This window comes from Medicago sativa, chromosome 2 (genome assembly GCF_051527215.1).
Source record: "Medicago sativa cultivar Bolivia chromosome 2, Bolivia_mono, whole genome shotgun sequence".
Taxonomy (NCBI): domain Eukaryota; kingdom Viridiplantae; phylum Streptophyta; class Magnoliopsida; order Fabales; family Fabaceae; genus Medicago; species Medicago sativa.
The window spans coordinates 23,320,087-23,342,795 of record NC_140750.1 but is presented as its reverse complement, the minus strand read 5'-3'; the positions used below and the strand labels follow the sequence as shown (position 1 = coordinate 23,342,795).

The following is a 22,709-nucleotide window of genomic DNA, read 5'->3' as shown; positions in this document are numbered from 1 at the left end:
GAAACTTGCCATTTAGCAACGGCAGAAACCGTTGGTAAAGGTCTCAAAAGCCGTTGCTATAGGTCATAAAACCTATACCAACGCCCATCTGCTACCGTCTAGGATACTATGCTTATACCAACGGCAAGAATGCCGTTGGTATAAGCTTATACCAACGGAAAATTAGCTTGATGCTATAGGTTTCAGAGCTATAGCAACGGCATTTTACACCTATTAAATAGCTTTAGTCAACCTCCATATCCGTTGGTATAGGACCAAAATGTCCGTTGCTATAGGTTCTCTCTTTTTCTTTTTTTTTTTTAATAAAATTCACCCTAATATAAATATTTTTTTAATAATAATAAAATTTTCACAATAATTCCTGGCCAAAAAAATAATATATTCAGCAATACTTTTTTATTGCACTACACAAAATTTAAGGTAACGTAAAAAAAAATTAATTATATGATCAAAGTAGTAAGTCTTACAAACATATCAAAATAACAAAATAATGTCAATTTTATATAATAACCAACACAAAAATAGATACTAAATCAAAAAAACATTAGATTGAGCCTAAACATATCCAAGATAAAATCAATTTCTAATCTTCCTCTCTTCCGTCTTCATCACTGCATCGACTTCAAGAATTTATCTGGTTTGGAGTACTAGCACCATCTGTGGCCTATTAAAAATAAAAATAAAATATGTTACAAACTCTACTTAATTCATGTTATCATAATATTCGAAATCTAAACTCGAAAAGTAAAATATCAATTATATAATATACCTGTTTTGCAGCTTGTAAAATATCATTCAAATCTTCTTGAGATAATCGATTTTGTATCACTGACATCATATTTGCCATAAACACATTTGTCCTCTCTTGACTTTCTCGCATTTTCTTAAGTTCATCCCTCAATTCTTGATTTTCAGACAAAGAAGCTTTTGATTTCTTAGGTTTGGGAATATTGCCTATACAACGCACATGTCCCCTCTTTTCAGCTCCTTTTACTCGAGAATAAATGTCATTCTTCCAAGGCATATGACTTTGTGTCCCAACCGATTGAGAAGTTTCTGCCTCATTATTATATTTGTTTAGTTCTTCCTGAAAAATTATAAGATATATAGATTATAATAATACATTTTAAAATATAATTCATTAATATGACAATCAAAACAATTGAAAAGGGTCACTTTTATGTCATAATCATAACAGAAATGTTCATTAAAATAGAACAATTGAACATAATTCAGAACAGAATTCAAAACAGAGTTCATTAATTTAAAACAAAATTCAGAACATAATTAAATTAGAACTGAACCAGAACAATTAAAACAGAATAAGCAGGATCAAAGTAATGGTTGTGGATGGTCATTCGAATAGGGGACCGCTCATTCGAATATATCAGTTATTTGTAACAAGTAGTTCAATTTTACCAACAATAAAAACACATAGCATCATGACAAGACAATCCGAAATGAGGCCAACATAAATAACAAAATTCCCCACCTGAATGGCATCATAAAAATCATTCAAAGGAAACTAACTGAACTATACTTGCAAAACAAACTTCAGAACAAAATTCAATCAGAGCAATTGAACCAGAACAATTATTTCAGAACAATTAAAATTGAATAAGCAAGTCCAATTTTATGTCACAATCAGAACATAATTCGGAACAATTAAAACAGAACAATTGAACCAGTTTCAATTCTTACGGTCATAATTCAATTTTATAAAACATTCAATTTTATACAACGGCCGGGGATCCAATTTCATTGATTTAACATATCGTTTCAGTATAAGTTATAGAATCAAAAAAGGTATGAACGAAAGAAAGTCTTACTATAAATCTTGCAGCATGTTCATTAACAATTGAACCATCTTTACGAGTACGTGTATCAATGTAAATCTCTTTGCGTGTGGGCGACACTCCTTTGGCTTTTTCCTTCTAATACCAAACAAATGAAATTATAAGTAATTTGTTTTATAAATACAATTTATTCAATTACAAGTTCAAATATTAACTAACCTTCTCATTGATCAATTTTGGGAGACTTTTTGTACCCATGCAATGAATATCTTCATATCTTTTACGATTCTGACTATTCTTTTTACTTTCTTTCTACAATTGATACAACATAATGTTAGTCGAAAGAAGAACCAAGTTCGAAGATTTTTATAGTTTGATAATATCTCTTTTAAATTTGACTTACTTGTGCCTCTTCGGAAAACCAATGATGAACCAATTCACGATATTGACTTCGGTCAACTCGAGAATCTAGTACAGCATTTGCAACTTCTTCTTCCGTTTTACTTGCGTCAAATGTCTTTCCTTTTATAGAACACTTCCATTGTTTCCACTTCATATTCATCTCATGTATCAGATTTTCTCTTGTAGTCTCATTCATAGGAGGATCAAACCCAAAGAATTTCTACACATATATAGATGTGTTAAGTAAATACAGCATTAGTGATAAAAAAAAATTGGATACATATTTATTTAAATATATTGTTAATATAATACCTCTATTTGCAAAACCATGTCATTCTTATTCTTAGCAGGCATATCTTTCCAAGATGTGAGATTAATTGGAGCATATTGTTTCCTTCGAACCAAACTCCCTATGAAACGAGTAAGAGTCGACCCTTCGTCACCAATGAATCGACCGCGCTTGTCCATCTTAACAACTATGTAACTTTTAGGATCCATTTCCCATACATCATACATTCTTGTTGGGCCTCTTTTTTTCTTGGGTTGAACATCTACAAGCAAAATAGAAGATGTTATATAATTCAAACATAAACTATATATAAAATAAATTACAAAAACAGAAACTATATATAATTGAAACCTTTATTAATTTCTAGTTCTTCTTCTGCTTCTATATCTGAAGGAATATAGTAGGAATCTTCAGACTCATGTGTGACAACTTCCACATGACTTGGGTTGGGCCTAGTTTCTTCAACATTGCTTCCTTGGGCATGAGTTGAGGTTGTATGAGTTTCTTCTGCATTACTTCCTTGGGCATGAGTGGAGGTTGGATGAGTTTCTTCAATATTACTTCCTTGTGCATGAGTTGAGGTTGTATGAGTTGCACTAGTTCCTTGGCTTGAGTCTTTTAACCTACGACTCCCAATATTCAGTTTTCTCTTCTTTGCCATTGCTGCAATACTTTAAATTAAGTGAGTGATGAACACAAACTTGCACTAGTATGACGACCATAAAAAGTAACAAGTCAAGTCCAATTGCATACAAAAAGCAAAACATTCACTAAACATTTTGAGCAATAGTATGATGACCATAAAATACAAAGGGAATGATAAAATATAGAATCAAAACTTTCACCAAACATAATATAGAATCAAAACATTCACTAAAACATTTTGATCAACATAAAAAGCAATAGTATGATGACGATAAAATACAAAGGGAATGATAAAATATAGAATCAAATCCTTCACTAAACATAATATAGAATCAAAACATTCACTAAAACATATTCTCCCAATCTTCCTCTTCTTCCTCAATCTGATTATTAACATCAACTTCAAAGAAATCATGTTCATGAACTGAAACCGCAATTAAAGCATCAACATTTTGAGTAGTTTCACTTGTGTTGTGTATTGGCTGCTCATTGATTTCTTCAACGTCATTAGAATCTTCATCACCCATGTCATAGACATCCCTCACCTTTGCATCTAGAGCAACAGACCAGTCCTTGCTTCTCTCATCATGTACATAAAATACCTTTTTGGCTTGTGATGCAAAAACAAAAGGGTCATCCCAAAGATTTTTTCCAGTGTGTTTCAAGAATTTGAAATTCACAAGTGTCATCCCAAACTTATCTTTCTTGACACCTTTCTTGACATCAATCCAATCACACTTGAATAGCACAGCTTTGTACTTTCCAGAATAATCCAATTGTATTATATCAGTTATTGCTCCATAATAATTAATTTCATCATTTGAGGTCTCTGTCCTTACAACTATTCCAGAATTTTGTGTCTTCAAATATCTCTCTCTTTTCCTAGTGTGAAACCTAAAACCATTAATGGTGTAACCGGTGTATCTCCTTGCTACCTCAACTGGTCCACGCGCTAGCCATCTAAGTTCATGAGTAATATCTTGGCTCCCTTGTTCATCCAAGCGATGAATCTATAATAATTCAATAAAAATAGTTAGCTACACTAAATAAAAGGCAGATAAATCTTAAAGATTTCAATTCTTTTTCGCTCACCCTATCTCGAAACCAATCACTAAATTTTTTGCTATGTTGTTTATCGACTTCAAGTTGTGACAGCCGCTGCGGCCGAGCCTGTCTCTTAAGATGTCCAATGTGTTCTCTAAAAATAATGATAACATAATTATAAGAGTAAAAACAATGGACACATAAGTGTAAAAGTGAAATATGATTAGTGTCTTACTCTATGAATGGAGCGACTGCGTCACAGTTGGAAAGAATATATCTGTGAGCTTGCATTAACTCTTTTTCATCAAGCTTAGATCTTTTCACTCTCTTGCGCTTTCCTAACTGGAACTTTTGTTGTTTTTTCCTTCCTAGTGGTCTTCCAACAGGATGTAGAAAGGTCGCACCATCTTTCAATGTGGAATCATCATCATCATCATCATTTCTGCTAGGTCTATTAAACCTAGTTTCAACCCCATATAGATAATGTGAACAATAGGTCAAGCATTCATAGGCACAAAAAGCTTCTGCAATTGATCCTTCCGGATGTGCTCTATTGCGTACAAATGACTTAAGAGTGAGCAGAAACCTGAAAGTAAATTTTGTTTTAGCTTAGCATCAATAATAACTTTTTAAGATATTTAACTAAAATGATGTGTTAAAAGGATGAATCCATACCTCTCAACAGGATACATCCATCGATATTGTACTGGTCCAGCAACCTTGGCTTCAGATGCCAAATGAATTACCAAATGCATCATAATGGTAAAAAACGATGGAGGAAAGATTGTTTCCAATTGACAAAGTGTTAAAACTATTCGAGACTCTAATTGTGCAAGAAAATCCACATTAAGTATCTTAGAGCATATTTGCTTGAAGAAGTTGCAAAGTTCAATAATAACTGAAGTGACTCTATCCGGCAATGAACCCCTTAATGCCACTGGAAGAAGTTGTTGCATCAGAACATGACCATCATAACTTTTTAAGCCGAATATCTTCCGCTGCTTAAGATGCACACAACGTGAGATGTTTGATGAGCATTCATCCGGAGCTTTTACATTCCCGAGGACACTCAAAAAAGCATCTTTATCTTTGTTACTCATTTGATAACATGCTCTAGGAAGAAGCATTGTACTACTTTTGAGACTTGGTTGTGGATGCAGCGTACTTCTTATGCCCATATCTACAAGGTCAGCCCGTGCCTTATAATTATCTTTAGATTTTCCCTCTTGGTTTAACAATGTACCAATGATATTATCACAAACATTTTTTTCAATGTGCATCACATCTAGATTGTGACGCAATACATTGTATTCCCAATAAGGCAAATCAAAGAAAATACTTTTCTTTTTCCAAGGTTCAGCCCCGTTCTCTAAACCCTCCTCTCTGATTTCATCTATTTGCCTTGAAATTTGAACCCCGTCATGTATTTTAGGAGGACCCCTTGACTCCCTTGTTCCATCAAAATCTTTACTATTCAACCTCCACTTGTGGTCAGGCGCTAACCAACGTCGGTGACACATGTAACAAAATTTCCCACCATGCTTTAACCATCGAGAGGAAGTATCAATACCACAACATGGACAAGCATACTGACCTTTCGTACTCCATCCGGATAAGTTTGCATATGCTGGAAAGTCATTAATAGTCCACATTACAGCAGCATGGAGTTGGAATGTCTCTTTCTTGTAGGCATCAAATGTTTCTATTCCATCAAACCATAACTCTTGCAACTCTTTTACTAATGGTTGTAGATAAACATCAATATTATTTCCAGGACCTTTAGGGCCTGGAATTAGTAGGGATAACATGAAGAATGATTGTTTCATGCACATCCAAGGAGGAAGATTATAGGGAATTAGTATGACAGGCCAAGTGCTATGGGTTATACTCATTGTCTTAAAAGGATTGAAGCCATCAGAAGCAACCCCTAATCGAACATTACGAGCATCTGACGAAAATGTTTTATATCGAGAGTCAAACTCCTTCCAAGCAAGTGAGTCGGCTGGATGCCTAAGAGACCCATCATTCACTCTACCATCATGATGCCATCTCATCGATTCAGAAATTTTAGATGACATGAATAACCTTTGCAGCCTCGGTTTCAAAGGAAACCAACGAAGGATCTTTGCGGGTAAGTTCTTACGCTTTTCAGAAGTTTCTTTTCCAGTAGTTTGTACATCCTCATTTGTTGTTTTCCACCTTGAAGTACCGCACTTTGGACATACTTGATCTTTGATATGTTTATCCCAATACAATATGCAGTCATTAGGACAAGCATGGATCTTTTCATACCCCAAACCTAACCCTGAAATCATTTTCTTTGTTTCATAGTATGACTCTGGTAAAACATTCCCTTCTGGTAGAGCATCTCTCAATAAATCTAATAGCATAGAGAAGGACTTGTCACTCCACCCATGAAGACACTTTAAATGATACAAATGCACCATAAAGGATAGTTTGCTATACTTCTTACAGTTTGGATAAAGAACTTGTTCGTTCTCTTTCACCAATTTGTAAAACTTCACATTTTCTCCTACTTCTGGATTCCTTTCAGCTTCACCAGAAATTGTCTCTTCTAAAGTAGGCATTGCAAAAGCATCACGAAGTAACCCGTCCATGTCATGCTCCATTTCATAATGTTGGTTAGTTGTGTCAGTTGAATTTGTGGGTCTCTCGCCATGAAATATCCATTCTGTATAACGTCTAAGGAATCCACGTCGCGGATCAATTAAGTGTTCATAAACACTTGATCGACAATGTGAATCGTAGTTAGCACATTTTATACAAGGACACAATATTTTTCCGTTTTCTTCTGAGTTTTTAAAAGCAAATTCAATAAATTCGTTAACCCCTCGGATATATTCTTCACTTTCTTTTGTCGGATCATGTACCCATCCTCTATTCTCCATTCGGAAAACTTAACTGAAATAGATAAAAGAGAAAGGGAGGGGAAGGAAGTATTCAATCTTGTTAACACAAGACTCTTCCAAGTGCATAACAGAAGCAAGTTATATGTAAAAATGCACATGAACAGGACCATAAATTAAGTAACACTACTATAGAACTTTTGTATGCTCTACAAACAGCAATATGAAGCAAAGAACACAAAGAAGGGGATTCAAGTGTAAAAGACAGCCCAAAAATCATCACTAACTAAAACATATAAATCTATAAAAACAACCCAAATCACAAACAAATTGACAAAATCCAAGAAAGAAAAATCAAAACCTTAACAGATAGGCATTCAAATTGTACATACATAAAAACAAGAGAAGGAGAGAAAAAGAGTCTTGAACCTGTTTGCAGCAGCCAAGTGAGATGAGCTAAGTGAGCAACGGGCCGAGGGAAGTGAAGGATTTAGGAACCTGTTTGCGCAGCAAAGTAAGATTAGCGATAAGATGATCGAAGTGAACTGATGAGTGAAGGTTTTGGGAATTAGATTGATGAAGTGAAGATTTAGGGCAAATGAATTTGGAAATTAGATTAGGAACCGATTAGGGGACCTGTTTGGGAGTTAGATTGATGAACGATGAATGGATTTTTGGTATGAGCGATTGCTGATTGATGGGTGAATGAGGAAAAACTTGAGTTTTGTTATGTATCTGTTTGTTATAACAATAACAAAAGATGTGAGGGAGAAAGTGGTGTTTTGTTATTTATATTTTTTTGAGAGGCGTTATTTTTTTTGACAAAGTGGTGTTTGTTATTTATATTTATATAATAATAAAAATATTATTAATATTAATATTAATAATAATAATAATAATAATAATAATAATAATAATAATAATAATAATAATAATAATAATCTATCACAGTATATAATTGGAAGCAAGAATGTTCTATTGTTTTTGTTATTGAAAAGATAAAAAAATTATTTTTTTAATAAAGAATTTTTATTATATTTGTTATTTTTTTTTTAATAAATGTTATATTTGTTATATTATTGTTAAAAGATTAACGTAATTTGTTACCTATAATAATGAAACCGTCGTATCTGAAAAATTAAAGTTTGTTTTTTTTAATAACAAACTTTTGCTACATATAAGTGAGAGTAGAAATTATATAAATAAGACTGTAATGTTGTTGCAAATTTAAGTGCAAATTAGAATAACAAATCTGATGGCAAAAATAAAAGACTCTATGAATATTCAAAAAGAAGAAAGAGTGGAAGATTCTTTTGAAAAAAGTGAAGGAGAAGGAGAAATAGTTGAAGATTCATTTGACAAGATACAAGAAAAAATTTGCAACGACGAAGGAGAAGTTTCATCAAGAGTTCTAATGGATCATGATTTAACCGAAGAAGAGTATCAATTTGAGTTGAAAAATTTTCAAGATATGGTTGAAGCTGTGTTTAACAAGATACAAGAAAAAAATGGCAACCAAGAACTTAAAAGTTTACCAAGAGTGCTATGGGATTTTGATTTAAACGAAGAAGCAGATTACGAATTTGATTTGAACAAATTTCCAGAAGAAGACGGAGAAGAATCTTCCCAACACGAGTTTCAACCTGTGATTAGGAAGATGTTAAGAAAGCTTCTTCCTAAATTTTATTGAAACCCATTTTATTTTGATTTTAGATTTGAAATAAAGAGGAACTTTGAATCAAAGTTTCCAACTTTGAATCAATGACACCGTCTAGTCTAGTAAAACATAAAAACATTTTATTTTTAGTATTGCATTAGTTTATCTTCTTTTTGAGAATTACATATTGCTTAGCCATAACTTTGCTTTTCTATAGTTGGTGTAATTTACTTTTCTTCATATAGCCTTAAATCTGTTCTACGTATTTTTTCCCCCTCTGCGATTTTGATTTGGTTTATTGTTTGAAGGAGCCTCTTTGGCTAATTTCTTGTCTACGTAGTTTTCTAAGAAGCTACTGAAAAAATGTTAATGATTTTAAGCATTTGTTAGGTATTTCTTTTAGATTCTCTGTTTTTTTTAAATATTAATCAAACTGCTACAAAAGTGATTATTTTGTTTTAAAAAAGTAATTTATTTTTACAAGAAACTGATATAAAAGTGATTATTTTGCTTTAAAAAGAGATTTTTTTTCTTCGAAGATGGATAACAAACGAGGAGTTCAGTTAATATGTAACAAGTTAAATTTACAGATTTCACTAAAAAAAAATAAACAGAATACTCATTACTACTGATCTCAGAAACTTACCCGGCGCCACGATTCAGCATGGCAGGACTTCCACCTCGACCGCCTTTAGGCCTGGAACAACCCAAACAAAAAAGTAAATAAGTGATTGAAGATTTCAACAGAATTCGAACCATTAGAGGAAAAAAATATCTGACCCTTGCTGCCTATTTTGATCTAGTAGTTTAGATATGAACATCAATTTTCACCATTCACAAATAAATATGTACTCCATCCAAACAGACAACCAAACAGTCCAGCTTATCATCATAACAATACTAAGACGAAAATGGGCAGCTAGCAAGCAATACATAAATGGGTAAGCAAATTTTGCGGATTAATATGACAATCAAAACAATTGAAAAGGGTATTTTTATGTCACAATCAGAACATAAATGTTAATCCAATCTCACTCAACTGAACCAGTTTCAATTCAGAACAATTAAAGTAGAACAATTGAACAGAATTCAGAACAGAATTCAAAACAAAGTTCATTAATTTAAAACAAACTTCAGAACAGAATTCAATCAGAACAATTGCACTAGAACAATTAAAACAGAACAACTAAACCAGTTTCAATTCTTACGGTCAGAATTCAATTTTATACAACAACCTGGGGTCCAATTTCATTGATTTAACATATAGTTTCAGTATAAGTTATAGAATCAAAAAAGGTATGAACGAAAGAAAGTCTTACAATAATTCTTGCAGCATTAACAATTGAACTAATTCACGATATTGACTTCGGTCAACTCGAGAATCTAGTACAGCGGATGCAACTTCTTCTTCCGTTTTACTTGCATCAAATGTCTTTTCTTTTATAGAACACTTCCATTGTTTCCACTTCATATTCATCTCATATTTCAGATATTCTCTTATAGTCTCATTCATAGGAGGATCAAACCCAAAGAATTTCTACACACTAGACTCTTGACCCGCGCGATAAGATTTTTTATCAGTACATTTCAATAGCTATTAAACTGAAACATGTCTTTGCAAAAATATATCATTATAGGATGGCATACATCATTGATCAAAACTACAAACATGAAAAGTTAGATGAGAAAGTCTAATAATTCATCGCCATGTGATAATGCACATCCGCTCCAAGTAGACCTGATATGCAGATCTGCAGCTAACTTCAATTATAAACTCAAGGATGTTGTTTTAGCATGAAGCAGCATAATCTTAATTCAATCCACTACTTGCAGATTTGCTGAACAACTATGAGCCAAATGCTAGTATATGAGTTTTAGCATTTTCAATCCGCTACTTGCAGACAGTGTATAATCAAACATGGACTCACACCATCAAGTTAGAACTTATTGATGTTACTTGAGTGTAATGAGTTCAATCGATTTCTTTGAGGCAAATAATATACTAAAATCAGAAAATCAGACAAATCAATGAGATAATTCAATCTAAACTTAAAAGGTAATGATTTATAGAAAACTTAATGCGTAATATCTCATTGCCTTGTATGATAATGGAACTATCAAGAAACCCACTATTCTGAAACTTATAAGGAGTTCTACTGAATTAGATTTTAAGGAGTAATAGTTTAAAGAGATTATGGACAATTGAGCATTTAATTGTAAACATGAGAATTGATTCAAGAGTGGTGAATCAGGACAGAACCAAGACTGTTCTTACTTGCACATATTGATCTAAACTAATACTTATTGTCTTAAACAAACATGAGTTTATATACGTAGTGTTCTACTTGCAGGTTGCTATTGATTCTATATTTCCATAGAGGAAGTTTTTTTTTATACTACCAACACTATATGAACTAAACTTGTGGCCTATAACAGAATGTTATTTGCAATTTTTTATTTCAGCATGTGTATTGATGTTTTCAATCCATTGAGCCACGCATCCCATCATTAATGCAGCTGTCCTACCCCTATAGTAAATGATAGTCTAGTTTGTCCCTATAGTTAGTTGAAACCACCAACTATTAATTCATGCCATATTGAAATTGTTACAGCTGGACTCCTACAGTAGGTGCTGGACTACCTAGACTCACATGAACGTAGTTTCTATTTCGTCCCTATTGTTAGTTTGATGCTTTGAGGAACTAAAAGACTTATATTTAAATGACATTGTAAGAGAAATATAGGAAATTCATCGCCATAGTTTGTCCCTATAGTTTCTTGAAGATAACCAAACATTTTTTGTCCAAGAGGGACATGATAGTTGGAAGAACTGAACATATCAGCTGATATGCGTAGATCTGCAGATAACCTTCAATTATATGCGCAGTTGATGTTCCTTTAACAGATAAAAACACCTGAACTTAAAGTCTAGCAAATGTACCTTATATAAGTTTTAGCATTTATATTCCACTATTTGTTAAATTATAGAATCGAACATGGATGCTAACCATTAAATTAGTACTGATGGATGTTTTAGATACAATTAAATACTAAACTCAGTTCATGGACAAATCAATGACAAAATTGATACTAAACTTCCGATAGACCTATTACATTCCAACTTAAGGAGTAATAGCTTATTGCCTTTTATCATATTGAAACTATTAAGAAACACACTGTTAAGAATACTTATAAGGTCATCTGATTTATGGAGAAGTTAAGGAGTAATAGCTTATTGAGTTTCTGAAGGTTTAAGGAGTAATAGCTAATATGTAAACTCAAGCCTTTAATCCAAACAAACAAACAGAAAACTTAGTTGAAAAGAAGACAGTTCGTTTAAAATAAAGGAGTAATACATTTCTGTAAAATTTAACCCTGAGAGTTTAACAAATTAACACAACACTGTGTTGTACCATATTCAGAATCTCTCTTGCCTAATCCTTTGCTAGTTGGAGTCACAACCGGTTCAGCAACCATATTCTCATCCTTATTGTTCGAGCCAGCACCCATGGTGAGATGAACTTACAAATATAAAGCATGCATATACAAATATAAAGTGAGATGAACTTACAACGGCGACATCATATTCCATGCTGAATGTCCTTAGTTTGGCCAGATCAGTCCTCACAGCCTTGCAGATCTCAGGTGTTGAGTTGTCCTGAATTGGTATCTCCAATAAAAGTTCAAAAGAGATTGCATAAGTTCAAAGGCAACAAAAACAACTACAACACATAAGTGATGAGGCAATTGGATGCGTAAACCACAAACCTTTCAGCTGGATTAGTGCTTCGAGTGCTTCTTGGTCTCTGGCAAACATGTCCAATCTCGACATATTCAAAGTTCGATTAACCAAAAGCTTCAAGACAAATCCAACGGTTATATTGTATCAAGGAAAAGCATGGTTCCTGAAACAGGGCACTTCAAGTTCATGTTTCTACTTTTATCAACAATGCACAATTGCAAAGGGAACTCCATCTAAAATTAAGTAACACTACTGTAGAACTTTTGTATACCCTACAAACAGCAATATATCGTTATGGTACAGACTATTAATAAACAAAGCTATCAGAACAATTATATCTCATAAAGATCTAAAAAAAAGTTATGTGGAAATAGAATTTCTCTTTCGATAAATGTTGCTATCAAAAAGGAACTAATATTTTAATGAAACCTTAAATGCCAAATAGTTTCCATTCATCATAATTTTACAAACTTAAGTGCTAAATGATATACCAAATAGTATGGTATATCAGCCAATGATCAGAATCTTACAGGATTCTGCTAGTTCAAAAAAATTGTTTATTTTTCATCAAGTCCAATCTTACTTGGCCTTATGTTGAATAACAAATTTGATTTGAAAATTACATAAAAGAAAGTGAATACATGTCTAAAACAGAAAGGCCATACACACAAACACACAGTATTTGGCTTCATAAAAAAACCATGGACTCAAAGCACACTTCAGTAAACACACAACACACACCACACCTCTTCAAAACGCAGCAAACAACACAAGCAAAGTCACTCAATCACTCTAACTCTATTATTCTCAGTATTTTCTTTTTCATCGCCAACAGTGTCACAAACAACACACTCAAAGTTCCACTTTTTTCATTCATTTTCTTAAGATTTATTCCTAGTATTAAAATAATATATTAATAAAAAAACAACATTTGGATTTATTCCAAGCATTTACATGTCACAAATTACAATCACAATAGAACTAGAATTTGAACACTGGATAAGCTACTACAACATTAAATTGACAGTTCATAATCAGAAATTCAAAACAAATTATTAATTGTCTTTTTCCTGTTCAAACAAAAGCAACAGGCTATCAAATATTTATTTCCACCAAGTAAAATCCAAACTGAATTTGTCAAACTCTAAAGCAAAATAAACAATAAAAATGATAAACAAAAACAAAGAAAAAACATGCAAAAACACAAACCAACTGAACATAATGAACTAATAATGAAACAGAACTGGAGAAGAATGAAAATACCTGAAGTCTGAAACCGTAATGAGCGACAGAAGAGGAAGCGGAAATCGATTTGGAGGTTTTGAGCAGCAATCGATTTTGTGTGATTTGGGTTCAACAATAGATTTGGGGGGTTTTGAGCAGCAATCGATTGAAACCATTGAGAGAAGGGTAGATACGCCTTGGTTCTTCAGGTTTTGAGCAGCAATATGGGTTTGTGGTTGGATCCATTGAGAGTGGATTCTGTGCAATTTGTGTTCAATATGGGTCTATCCTTGCCTCCATTGAAGGATTTGAAGAAGAAGAAGATGATTTTGTGGGTTGGGTTTTACAATTTGTGTTACGTTCATATGTGATTTGTGTTTTTCTTTTTATTTATTTTTTTTGAATTTTTGTTGTGGGAATTAAAGAAAATGGTGAAAATTTTAGCGGGCATCCTTGGAGCCAAATGAATATTTCGTGGAAATTTGTGCTGCTTTTTCTCTCTTAACCTATAGCAACCCCTGTTTGAAATTTCAGTTGTTATATTTTATCTATAGCAACGCTTTTTACTGCGGTTACTAAAGGCTACCGTTGCTATATGGCAAATTTCTTGTAGTGTCATTTAATATGCTCAACATCTAGTTGACTTTTATCTTGGCAGGAATCGAAGGCCACCTCATTCCAAATTGAGGGTTTCGATGAGAGACAAGCCCAACATGAAGAAATTAGAGTTCGACAGGACAAGGCCAAAGGTGCGATGCCGTCGAAGTCAAGCAAAGGCAATTGAAGTGGGAAGATTCAAATCAAGCCAAAGACAGTTTCCTCAAGTAGGAACGTGGGGAAAAGCGGTTGTCCAAGATGGAGGAAGTGTTGATCATGGGATTAAACTTTTGCCAGTTATTTTCTTTATGTACAAATAAGAGTTTCCCAGTCGGAAAACGGGTCGCAAATCATTTATAGAAATTATACAACACTCAAACTACCGACACATAGGGAAACGAGTTATACATAATCTATGCGAATTTATTTGTCAGACCATTTTACTTTTATGCAATGCATTTTACCTTTCCTTTAAGTTTATGCATTTAAATTTTTACCTTTATGCATGTCTTTTCAAACCTGTTGAGAGATAGTGCCCTTTTTTAACTCTAAAACCAGTCTTGCTCTCTAAGTAACCTGAGTGCATTTCATGGCCTTTTTCAAATTTTTTTCCTCAAAACCTTTGCAAAACATGTCCTGGGATTTGTAGTTCAGTCCCGTTTGTAATAACCAAAACTAGCTTGTAGTTTGCCGAAAACACCGGTAAACAAATTGGCACGCCCGGTGGGACCTTGTTTGTGCAATTGATTTTCAAAACTTTTTTCTAAAAAAAACCTTTTTTCAAATATCCTTTTTAAAACTCATCTCCTTGAGAGATTCGTTTTTAGGATTTTGTTACTATTTTCGGGTAACTTGATTACTAAAAACACCAAGTTGTTTGTGTATGCATTTGAGAAATGGTAAATCTATGGCTCGCACCAATTCTACCTCTTCACAATCATCTTCAGAAGCACCATATTTACAAGCGACTTCTCCGTCAGGTGATTTAAACGTGTCAACAGCCCTGGGGAAATCATGGCTATGCCAGTTTCGACGGAAACGGGAGTAACCGTTCCCTCAACCATTTCATTTCGACGTCCACACCAATGACACGACCAGAAATGGGAACCTTTGTGCCCCCATTCACTGCTGGTGTTCCTTTGTCCACTAGTGTCCCAAGTTTGCAGACCAATCAAATCCTTTCACAATTCACAACGCACATAGTCCTTCATGTTCTAGTGTTCTTGGTCGAAACTCTCTACCATCCTCAACTACCGATTCGATGAGATCTTTAAGGCAACAAATGGATGAGAGTAATCATGAAATGATTAATTTGTTAACACTACAAATTGGTATAGTGTTTAATCCTTTGATACAGGACACAAACCGAAGTTACCAAGCTCTAGCACCACAAATGAGGAGAATAGCAGATTTCTTTGCTCCTCCGCGACTTATTCATTAAACGATTCCACAAGTGCAAAACCCACAATCCTTACGGTTGATCGAACCAATGGTTCAGAGGCCGCAACCTGTCAAACCAGCCAGGGGCGGTTCTATGGCCCAGCGACCCCGGGCACTCACCCGGGCTCCTGCCAATTTTTTTTGCAATTTCTTATGTAAATCCCTATGAATTTATTATATAAACCTCTATAAATTGGGAATTTTTTTTAGATTTTTTGCTCGCAATTTCTTATGTAAACCTCTATAAATGTGTTGCAAATTTTTTTTGCCCGAGCTTTACAATAATCCTGGCTCCGCCACTGGAACCAGCTGTTCAAGTCCAACCTGAAATGGTCTTAGTAAATAGGAACCATGATGCAGATGAAGTTGTTAGAAATGTCCAACAATAGAACATAGGAGCACATAATAATATAGCCAATTTAGTCGAAAACATAATGGCTCAAAATGGTTTGAATGTTGGCCTACATAGGCCGAATTTTGTTTCCCCTTTGTCGGTTTTGGTATTGCAATTCGAATGCATCTCAATTGTTGGTTATCCCAAATTGTTTATGTCATGGAAATTGTTTATACCCATATCCTAATTTTTTTAAAAAACTTTGCCATTAACAATTTGTCAAAGGAACTTCTTTATGACAATAAAATGTTTGAACATAAATGGCGAATATTTGAGATGTGCAAGCTTGTTGCAAAACAAGTAAAACGATGAAAGAGTAATCTTTTGTCGAGAAAATTTAACTTGGCAGGGTCAAAACCAAAATCATGCCAGGAAAATAGGTTGTCTAAAACGAGACATGATCAAGTAATACAAGAGGAGTTTCAACGAGAAACCGAAACTTGGTGCTAAACTTAAATCAAAAGATTAATGCTAAGAGACAATTTTCTAAATCATTAGTGATTGTTGAATACTGCAGAAAAACATGGAAATAAAAATGGCATTTTCATTAAATCAAAAGCTAGGTAAACGGGATGAAATACAATGTCGAGAAGTGGTTACAACCGTTCAAATCAATTTGACACCTTGTCTACAAGAGCTACTTGTCTAGCCTTGAATAGTAAACCTAAAATCAAGCAATTTTGATAAAACGGAAGTGAACGAGAAACCAGGCGAGTTCGACGTCAAGATGACAAGAAAGACTATATTGGTCATGGAATACTCGTCATCTGCCCCAGGAAGAGGCCAAAAAATGTTGGGTTTTATCCCATAACCCTTGCAAGTCCCATCAAAGGTACAAACGAGCCTATACTCCTACTCCGGGAGTAAAAAGCTTAACCAATGACATCCTCAAAAGGAAGGGGGCTTTCAACATCCATGATGGCCCTTTTACAATCAGTCAACCGTCATCGAGTAAAGAAATCCTGAAAGGTAGAATGAACCTCACTCAGTAAGAAACCATCTTTAGCCAACACCTTCAGCATCGGGATGAAGTATTTAACCCCATCGGATCCCCGAGCGGCTACTTTCTAGAGGATCAATTTTATTTCCTCAAGATCGGGGTGTTCACTATGAAATAGTCTGGCCGCGTCCACCACACAATAAGCCTCATGCCCACTTTGAGAGAGTTGTTGCATGAACTTGCGTTTTTCCACACAAGGCTAGTAGTCAGAAATATACCACAAAAAGTCTCTTGGGAGAGCACTAAGGACTACCATTTTGTTGGTAAGTTTATAGTGGTAAACAGAAGTAGATTTGAATCTCAAAAGATTATGAGTCCCAGAAGCCGTTACCTTCATGAAATGGAAAGGTTCCATTAAATGTTCAACTACAGAAATGGTGGTCCACAAAATCTTGGGATCGTGTAGTGAAAGAAACCTTGAAATGACTACTCTTGAAAGTCATGTTTAGCATGACATCATGCTTTGAAATGCTTAGAGTTTCACAAAAATGCCAATCTTCTCCTTTGAAAATATTCAGTCAAAAATGGCATTTTTGGGGGGCAATTTGTTAGCTGTTAATTGCACCAGCCTCATTTAATGTGATCAACATTAGTTGGTTTTTGCTCTTGCAGGAATCAAAGTCTTTTCGTTTAAATTTGAGGAGTTTGACGAGATGTGGACTTAACATGAAAAGGCCTGAAAGCTCAGCGTTCGACAAGAAACTAGTCAGAGACACAAAGCCGTCGAAGTCAAGCAACTGCCTTCAAAGCAGGAAGATTCGAATTTCAAAAAATAAGTGGTTTCCTCAATGGAGAACGTGGGAGACAAGTGGTTATCTACATGGAAGGAGTGGTGATCGTGGGATTAATTTCTTTTTAGTTATTTTCTATATATAAATAATAGTGTTTCATAGGGAAAAAGGGTCGCAAATCACCTATACAGAATACTAAAACACTCGAAGTGTCGGCGCGAGAGAAAAGAGTCATAATGAATGTATGTAAAGGATTTGCAGAACCACCTTTAATTTTAATGCATTATATTTTACTTTTCCTTTGAGTTTCTGCAATTTAAACTTAATGTATTTACTTTCCTTTTAAAACCCTTTTTTTGTCGAAAGACGTCATACAGTCTTGTCCTATTCGTAAAGCAACCAATAAACTTGATGAACTCCCAAAAACAAATGAACAACATGTCCTAGGATCTCCGGTTTAGTCCCGCTCGTAATAATCAAAACCAACCCATATTGTTTACCAAAAACACAGGTAAACAGATGCGCTGATCATCCGTACATGACTCATGGTATTAAGTGAAGATGAGATGAGCTGGCTAGCCTGGTTTGATAGTCAAATCAATATTAATGAGGAAGAGCTGAGTTTGCCTGACTTAAACAATCAAACAAGTGTTAACTGAAGATGAGCAGAGCTGGCTTGCCTTGAACGATCAAACCATTATTGACTTAAGACGAGCTGAGCTGGCTGGCTTGACTTGAACATTCAAACCATTGTTCACTGAAGATGAGCTGAGCTGGCTTGACTTGAACAGTCAAACATAATGGTCTGTCCATGTCAGTCCATAGTCCACCAAATGTTAAGCCTGTTAAGGCGTAGACGTTTGGTCTTTATTCGGTAGACCCATACGAGTCCACAGTTCACTCAGCGTCAAGCATATTAAGGCGTGGACGTTTGTTCTTTATTCGATCGTCTTATACCATTCCAAAAATGATATAAAAAGATGATATAACATTGAATTAAGTTTTTTAATGACTAATGTTAGTAGTTAAATTAATATTTTTTTCCTGCCTAAATGTTAGAACCAGTACCTCCAACTCCTTATCTATTTAGTTAAACCAGTTGAGCTACTCATTTCACTTATGATATGTATTCAATGATTTGATGAAGAATATATAGCCAACCAAATTCTATGGTACCATTGTGTTCACCTATTTAAAAGTTTGAAACTCTATCAACAACTTATATCTTTGTTACCTAAAAAAATATGGTTATATATATTTTTGGTCCCTCTAAAAGTTACCTTCAACATTTAATTCCTATAAAATTTTCAATCACTACTTTTGGTCCCTATTTTTAAGTAAATTTTTGTAATTTTTTAATGAAATTGTGCAGAAATGTGTAGAATATTGTAAAAATCACTAAAACAAATATAATTTTTTAACAATACATAAATTAATTATGAATTTTTAACCTCCAAAAATATCAAAATTCATATTTTGTTAAAAAATTATAATTATTTTTGGAGAGATTCTTATAATATTATAAATTTTTCTGCAAAATTTTATTCAAAAATATGAATTCTACATATGAGTTTATCTTAAATGAAGGACCAAAATTGAAGATGAAAAACTTTTGAAGGACTAAAGGTTGAAAAAAAATAATTAGAAAATTAAAACGAAAAGTTGACATATCTATAAAGACCAAAAACATATTTAACAAACAAAACTTATATCTTTGTATCCTTTAAAAAAAAAAAAAAACTTATATTTTGTGAAAATAAGCGTGTAAATAGTCTTCACATATGAGAAAAAACAAGGCCAGCAAATATTAATGCTATGAGAAAAAACAAGGCCAACAAATATTAATGATTTAATTAATACACAACTTTTTTTGAGAGAAATTAATACAGAACTTTGTATTCGTTTTATATTGATTTTTTGTTAAATAGGCGTCAATCAGACCATTGTTTCAACTATAAAAGCATGAATTAATAAGAACTTTTAAAATGGACCCCACATGTACATATAATTTATTTATAGCTTTTTAATAAAAGTATTTGTTAATTATTTAAAAAAAGAAGTACCAATTAAAGATTCAATGACTTCAATAGTAATACTCTAATAAAAAGTATTTAAATAGGTTCTATTAACTTTACATCATTATGCAAAAGGTTCCTTAAAAAAAAAATCATTTTGCAAAAGGTAGTGTTAATAGCAATATTACTTCTTTTGAAAGGTGGAACCAACTTATACATACTCCCTAAGAAAACTAAAACATAAGAATTTGGAGTATATTTTTTTGTGTTTTCTTTGAAAAAAGTTTTATAGAAAGATGTAAAAACAATTTTCATTGGTTATTGGTTGTGGAAAAAATGATAGAGAGAGAAAATTGAATGCAATTTGCATTTAATTTTACGAGAATAAACAAAAGTTTTTTTTGGAAAAGAGATTTTTTAAAAAAACATGATTAAATAGGATAAAAATTTGTCTTTTTTACTTATATTTTAGGACAAAGAAAATGAGTTTTTTTTTTGCTTATATTCTGAGACGGATAGAGTATTTTATTATTTTTTTTCATCGTGAGACCCACTAGTTGTTCAGAAGAAATAGAGTCCTTATATACTCCCTCCGTCCCTATATGTAAACACCCATTTGATTTTATTTTTGTCCTTAAATGTAAACCCCTTTTCAAATTACTAGATGCGTTTATTATTTTTTCCTAAACATACCCCTAATTAATACTACTACCTTGGCTTGAAATATGAAAAGTCAAATTTAATACACATACAAACAAAGGATAATTTCGTAATATTAACACACAAAACAGACACATTAATTACACTGACAACTTTTCTTAAGAAATGTGAAAAAGGCAATGGGTGCCTACATTAAGGGACGGAATGAGTAATTGTTTGTTAACTAATAGATAATCATTTTTTCTTCCTCCAATGAGATCCTTATCATAGTGATCGAAGACTTTGTTAAACTCAATTTATATTTAAAGGTGGCAGCTCATTTGTGGTGAAAATTTTGATTGATGTCCACTGGATCACATGGGAGGATATTGATCAAAGTATTATTTTTCAATTGCAGATTTAGCCTTAGAAATGGCAAGAGATAGGAATGAACTAGCTTTTGAACGTGATGATAATGAAGAGACAGCTTTGCATCTGTTGGCTCGAAATCTAATACCATTGAATTATCGCCCGGAACATGTTCATAATCCCATCATGACCAATCCTGGTAAATCTTTGCATTAGATTTTACTCCAAATTTGGAGTATTAATTAATTCTTTTACATTTGTTTCGTTAACTTAAGACACCAAATTTCGTATTAATTGCAGGCATGAAAAATCATGTGGTTTTGCAATTGGTTAAATATCTTTGGACCTCGATTCTTGACAGACACTTATCAAAGCCAGAGTTAAATGAGATCATAAATCAACCTTCTCAACTGATTTTTGACGCAACAGAAGTTGGAAATTTTGGATTCCTATCAGAGCTTATTAGTGTTTATCCTAGCTTGATATGGGATTTGGATAGCAAAACTTGAACTATATTGCACATAGCTGTATTGCATCGCCATTATAGTATCTTCAATTTCATACATCAAATAGGGCATATAAAGAATATGATAGTGACATTTGAAGATGATGACAGAAACACTTTATTGCACTTGGCTGCAAAATTAGCACCACCAGGTCAACTTGAATTGGTTTGTGGAGCAGCTTTTCAAATGTGCCTTGAGTTATTATGGTTTGAGGTATGATAAAACCCCTTAATTTATCTCATGAATTTGCATTTTTATTATGGTTTGAGGTACGATAAAACCCGTTAATTTATCTCATGAATTTGCATTTTCACAAGTTACTCAGGGATATATGTTATTTGAACAACCATTTATATAATAATAATTTATGAGACAACTATATATTTACAAAGAAAAGTAGGCATTGACACCAAAATCAAAGCAATGTAGAGAGAAAATAAAAATATAACGTGAGTATAAGAGTGAAAGTTGTCATAAATTAGTTGTACAAATATCATTTCTCTTTTACTTATGGGTCCAAAAACAATCGATTAGTTATGGTTCTGTCCAATTGGTCAGCTGGGTAGGGTGACATTTTTTAAAAACTAAAATAGTTAGGGAATTTCTTTTTCATTCTTCATCCTTCATGTTTCTCGCGTCTCCTATGAATTTCCATTTTTACCTGGTTCGGATTATATTATCCGAAGAAAAAAAACATGATTCAAATTATATAATCTGAAACATACCTATATATAAACAACGATTAGAACTTTGAATTTCCATTTTTACCAGGTTCAAATTATATATTCTGAACAGTGAAAACATGAGTTAAATTATATAATCTTAAACATACCTATATATGAACAACGATTAGAAACTTCCCCCATTTCAACAGTTACGATCAAGAACTATATCATTAGTTCTTGGTCAAGAAAAGAAAAAAAATCGGTTTTTGGGCGACTGTCTCAGGTTTTTCCAATTTTTTCCTAGAAAATCATAAAATTTCCGTTGTTTAGAAAAATAAGAACGGCTAATATTGTTATTGATCGTAAATGTTGAAATGAGGGGTGGATTTTACTCGTTGCTTATATATAGGCATATTTCTGATTATATAATCCAAACCGTGTTTTTTTGGTTCAAATTATATAATCCGAACAAGGTCAAATTAAAATTATCAAGGACACGAGAAATGAAGAGAACAGCGAAAGAAATTCTTAAATAGTTACTTGTTATAAAATCGAGGTTGACCTAGCATGACTCAACTCAGAACCATGGACACCTTTTGGCATTATATGTGTCCCGACGTCTGACATGCATCGATGTCTGACACACATCTGCCACTTGTATGTTATGTGTTGGACAAGAGTCCCAAT

At 33.3% G+C, this 22,709-nt stretch overlaps 2 protein-coding genes across 4 annotated transcripts; both read right to left on the bottom strand.

The window, feature by feature from the left end:
- Window positions 1-414: 414 nt before the first annotated feature.
- On the bottom strand, window positions 415-3,681 carry LOC146945634 (uncharacterized). Of its 2 annotated transcripts, XM_085743943.1 has the most exons (7): window positions 2,839-3,681; window positions 2,511-2,749; window positions 2,200-2,418; window positions 2,016-2,108; window positions 1,830-1,934; window positions 770-1,087; window positions 415-664 (listed from the first exon to the last, which is right to left on the bottom strand). In XM_085743943.1, the coding sequence occupies exons 1-7, from the start codon at window positions 3,146-3,148 to the stop codon at window positions 623-625; spliced, it is 1,326 nt and encodes a 441-aa protein (XP_085600069.1). In that variant the 5' UTR covers window positions 3,149-3,681; the 3' UTR covers window positions 415-622. The 2 variants fall into 2 exon arrangements, with proteins under 2 accessions (XP_085600069.1, XP_085600070.1); XM_085743944.1 differs by lacking the exon at window positions 1,830-1,934.
- LOC146945633 (uncharacterized) lies at window positions 3,315-14,267 on the bottom strand. Of its 2 annotated transcripts, none has more exons than XM_085743940.1 (9): window positions 13,706-14,267; window positions 12,469-12,605; window positions 10,020-12,358; window positions 9,347-9,397; window positions 7,473-7,541; window positions 4,852-7,098; window positions 4,412-4,762; window positions 4,225-4,330; window positions 3,315-4,142 (listed from the first exon to the last, which is right to left on the bottom strand). In XM_085743940.1, exons 6-9 carry the CDS (start codon window positions 7,083-7,085, stop codon window positions 3,477-3,479), a joined length of 3,357 nt encoding a protein of 1,118 aa, XP_085600066.1. In that variant the 5' UTR covers window positions 7,086-7,098; window positions 7,473-7,541; window positions 9,347-9,397; window positions 10,020-12,358; window positions 12,469-12,605; window positions 13,706-14,267; the 3' UTR covers window positions 3,315-3,476. The 2 variants fall into 2 exon arrangements, with proteins under 2 accessions (XP_085600066.1, XP_085600067.1); XM_085743941.1 differs by having other exon boundaries at window positions 12,272-12,358.
- Window positions 14,268-22,709: the final 8,442 nt, after the last annotated feature.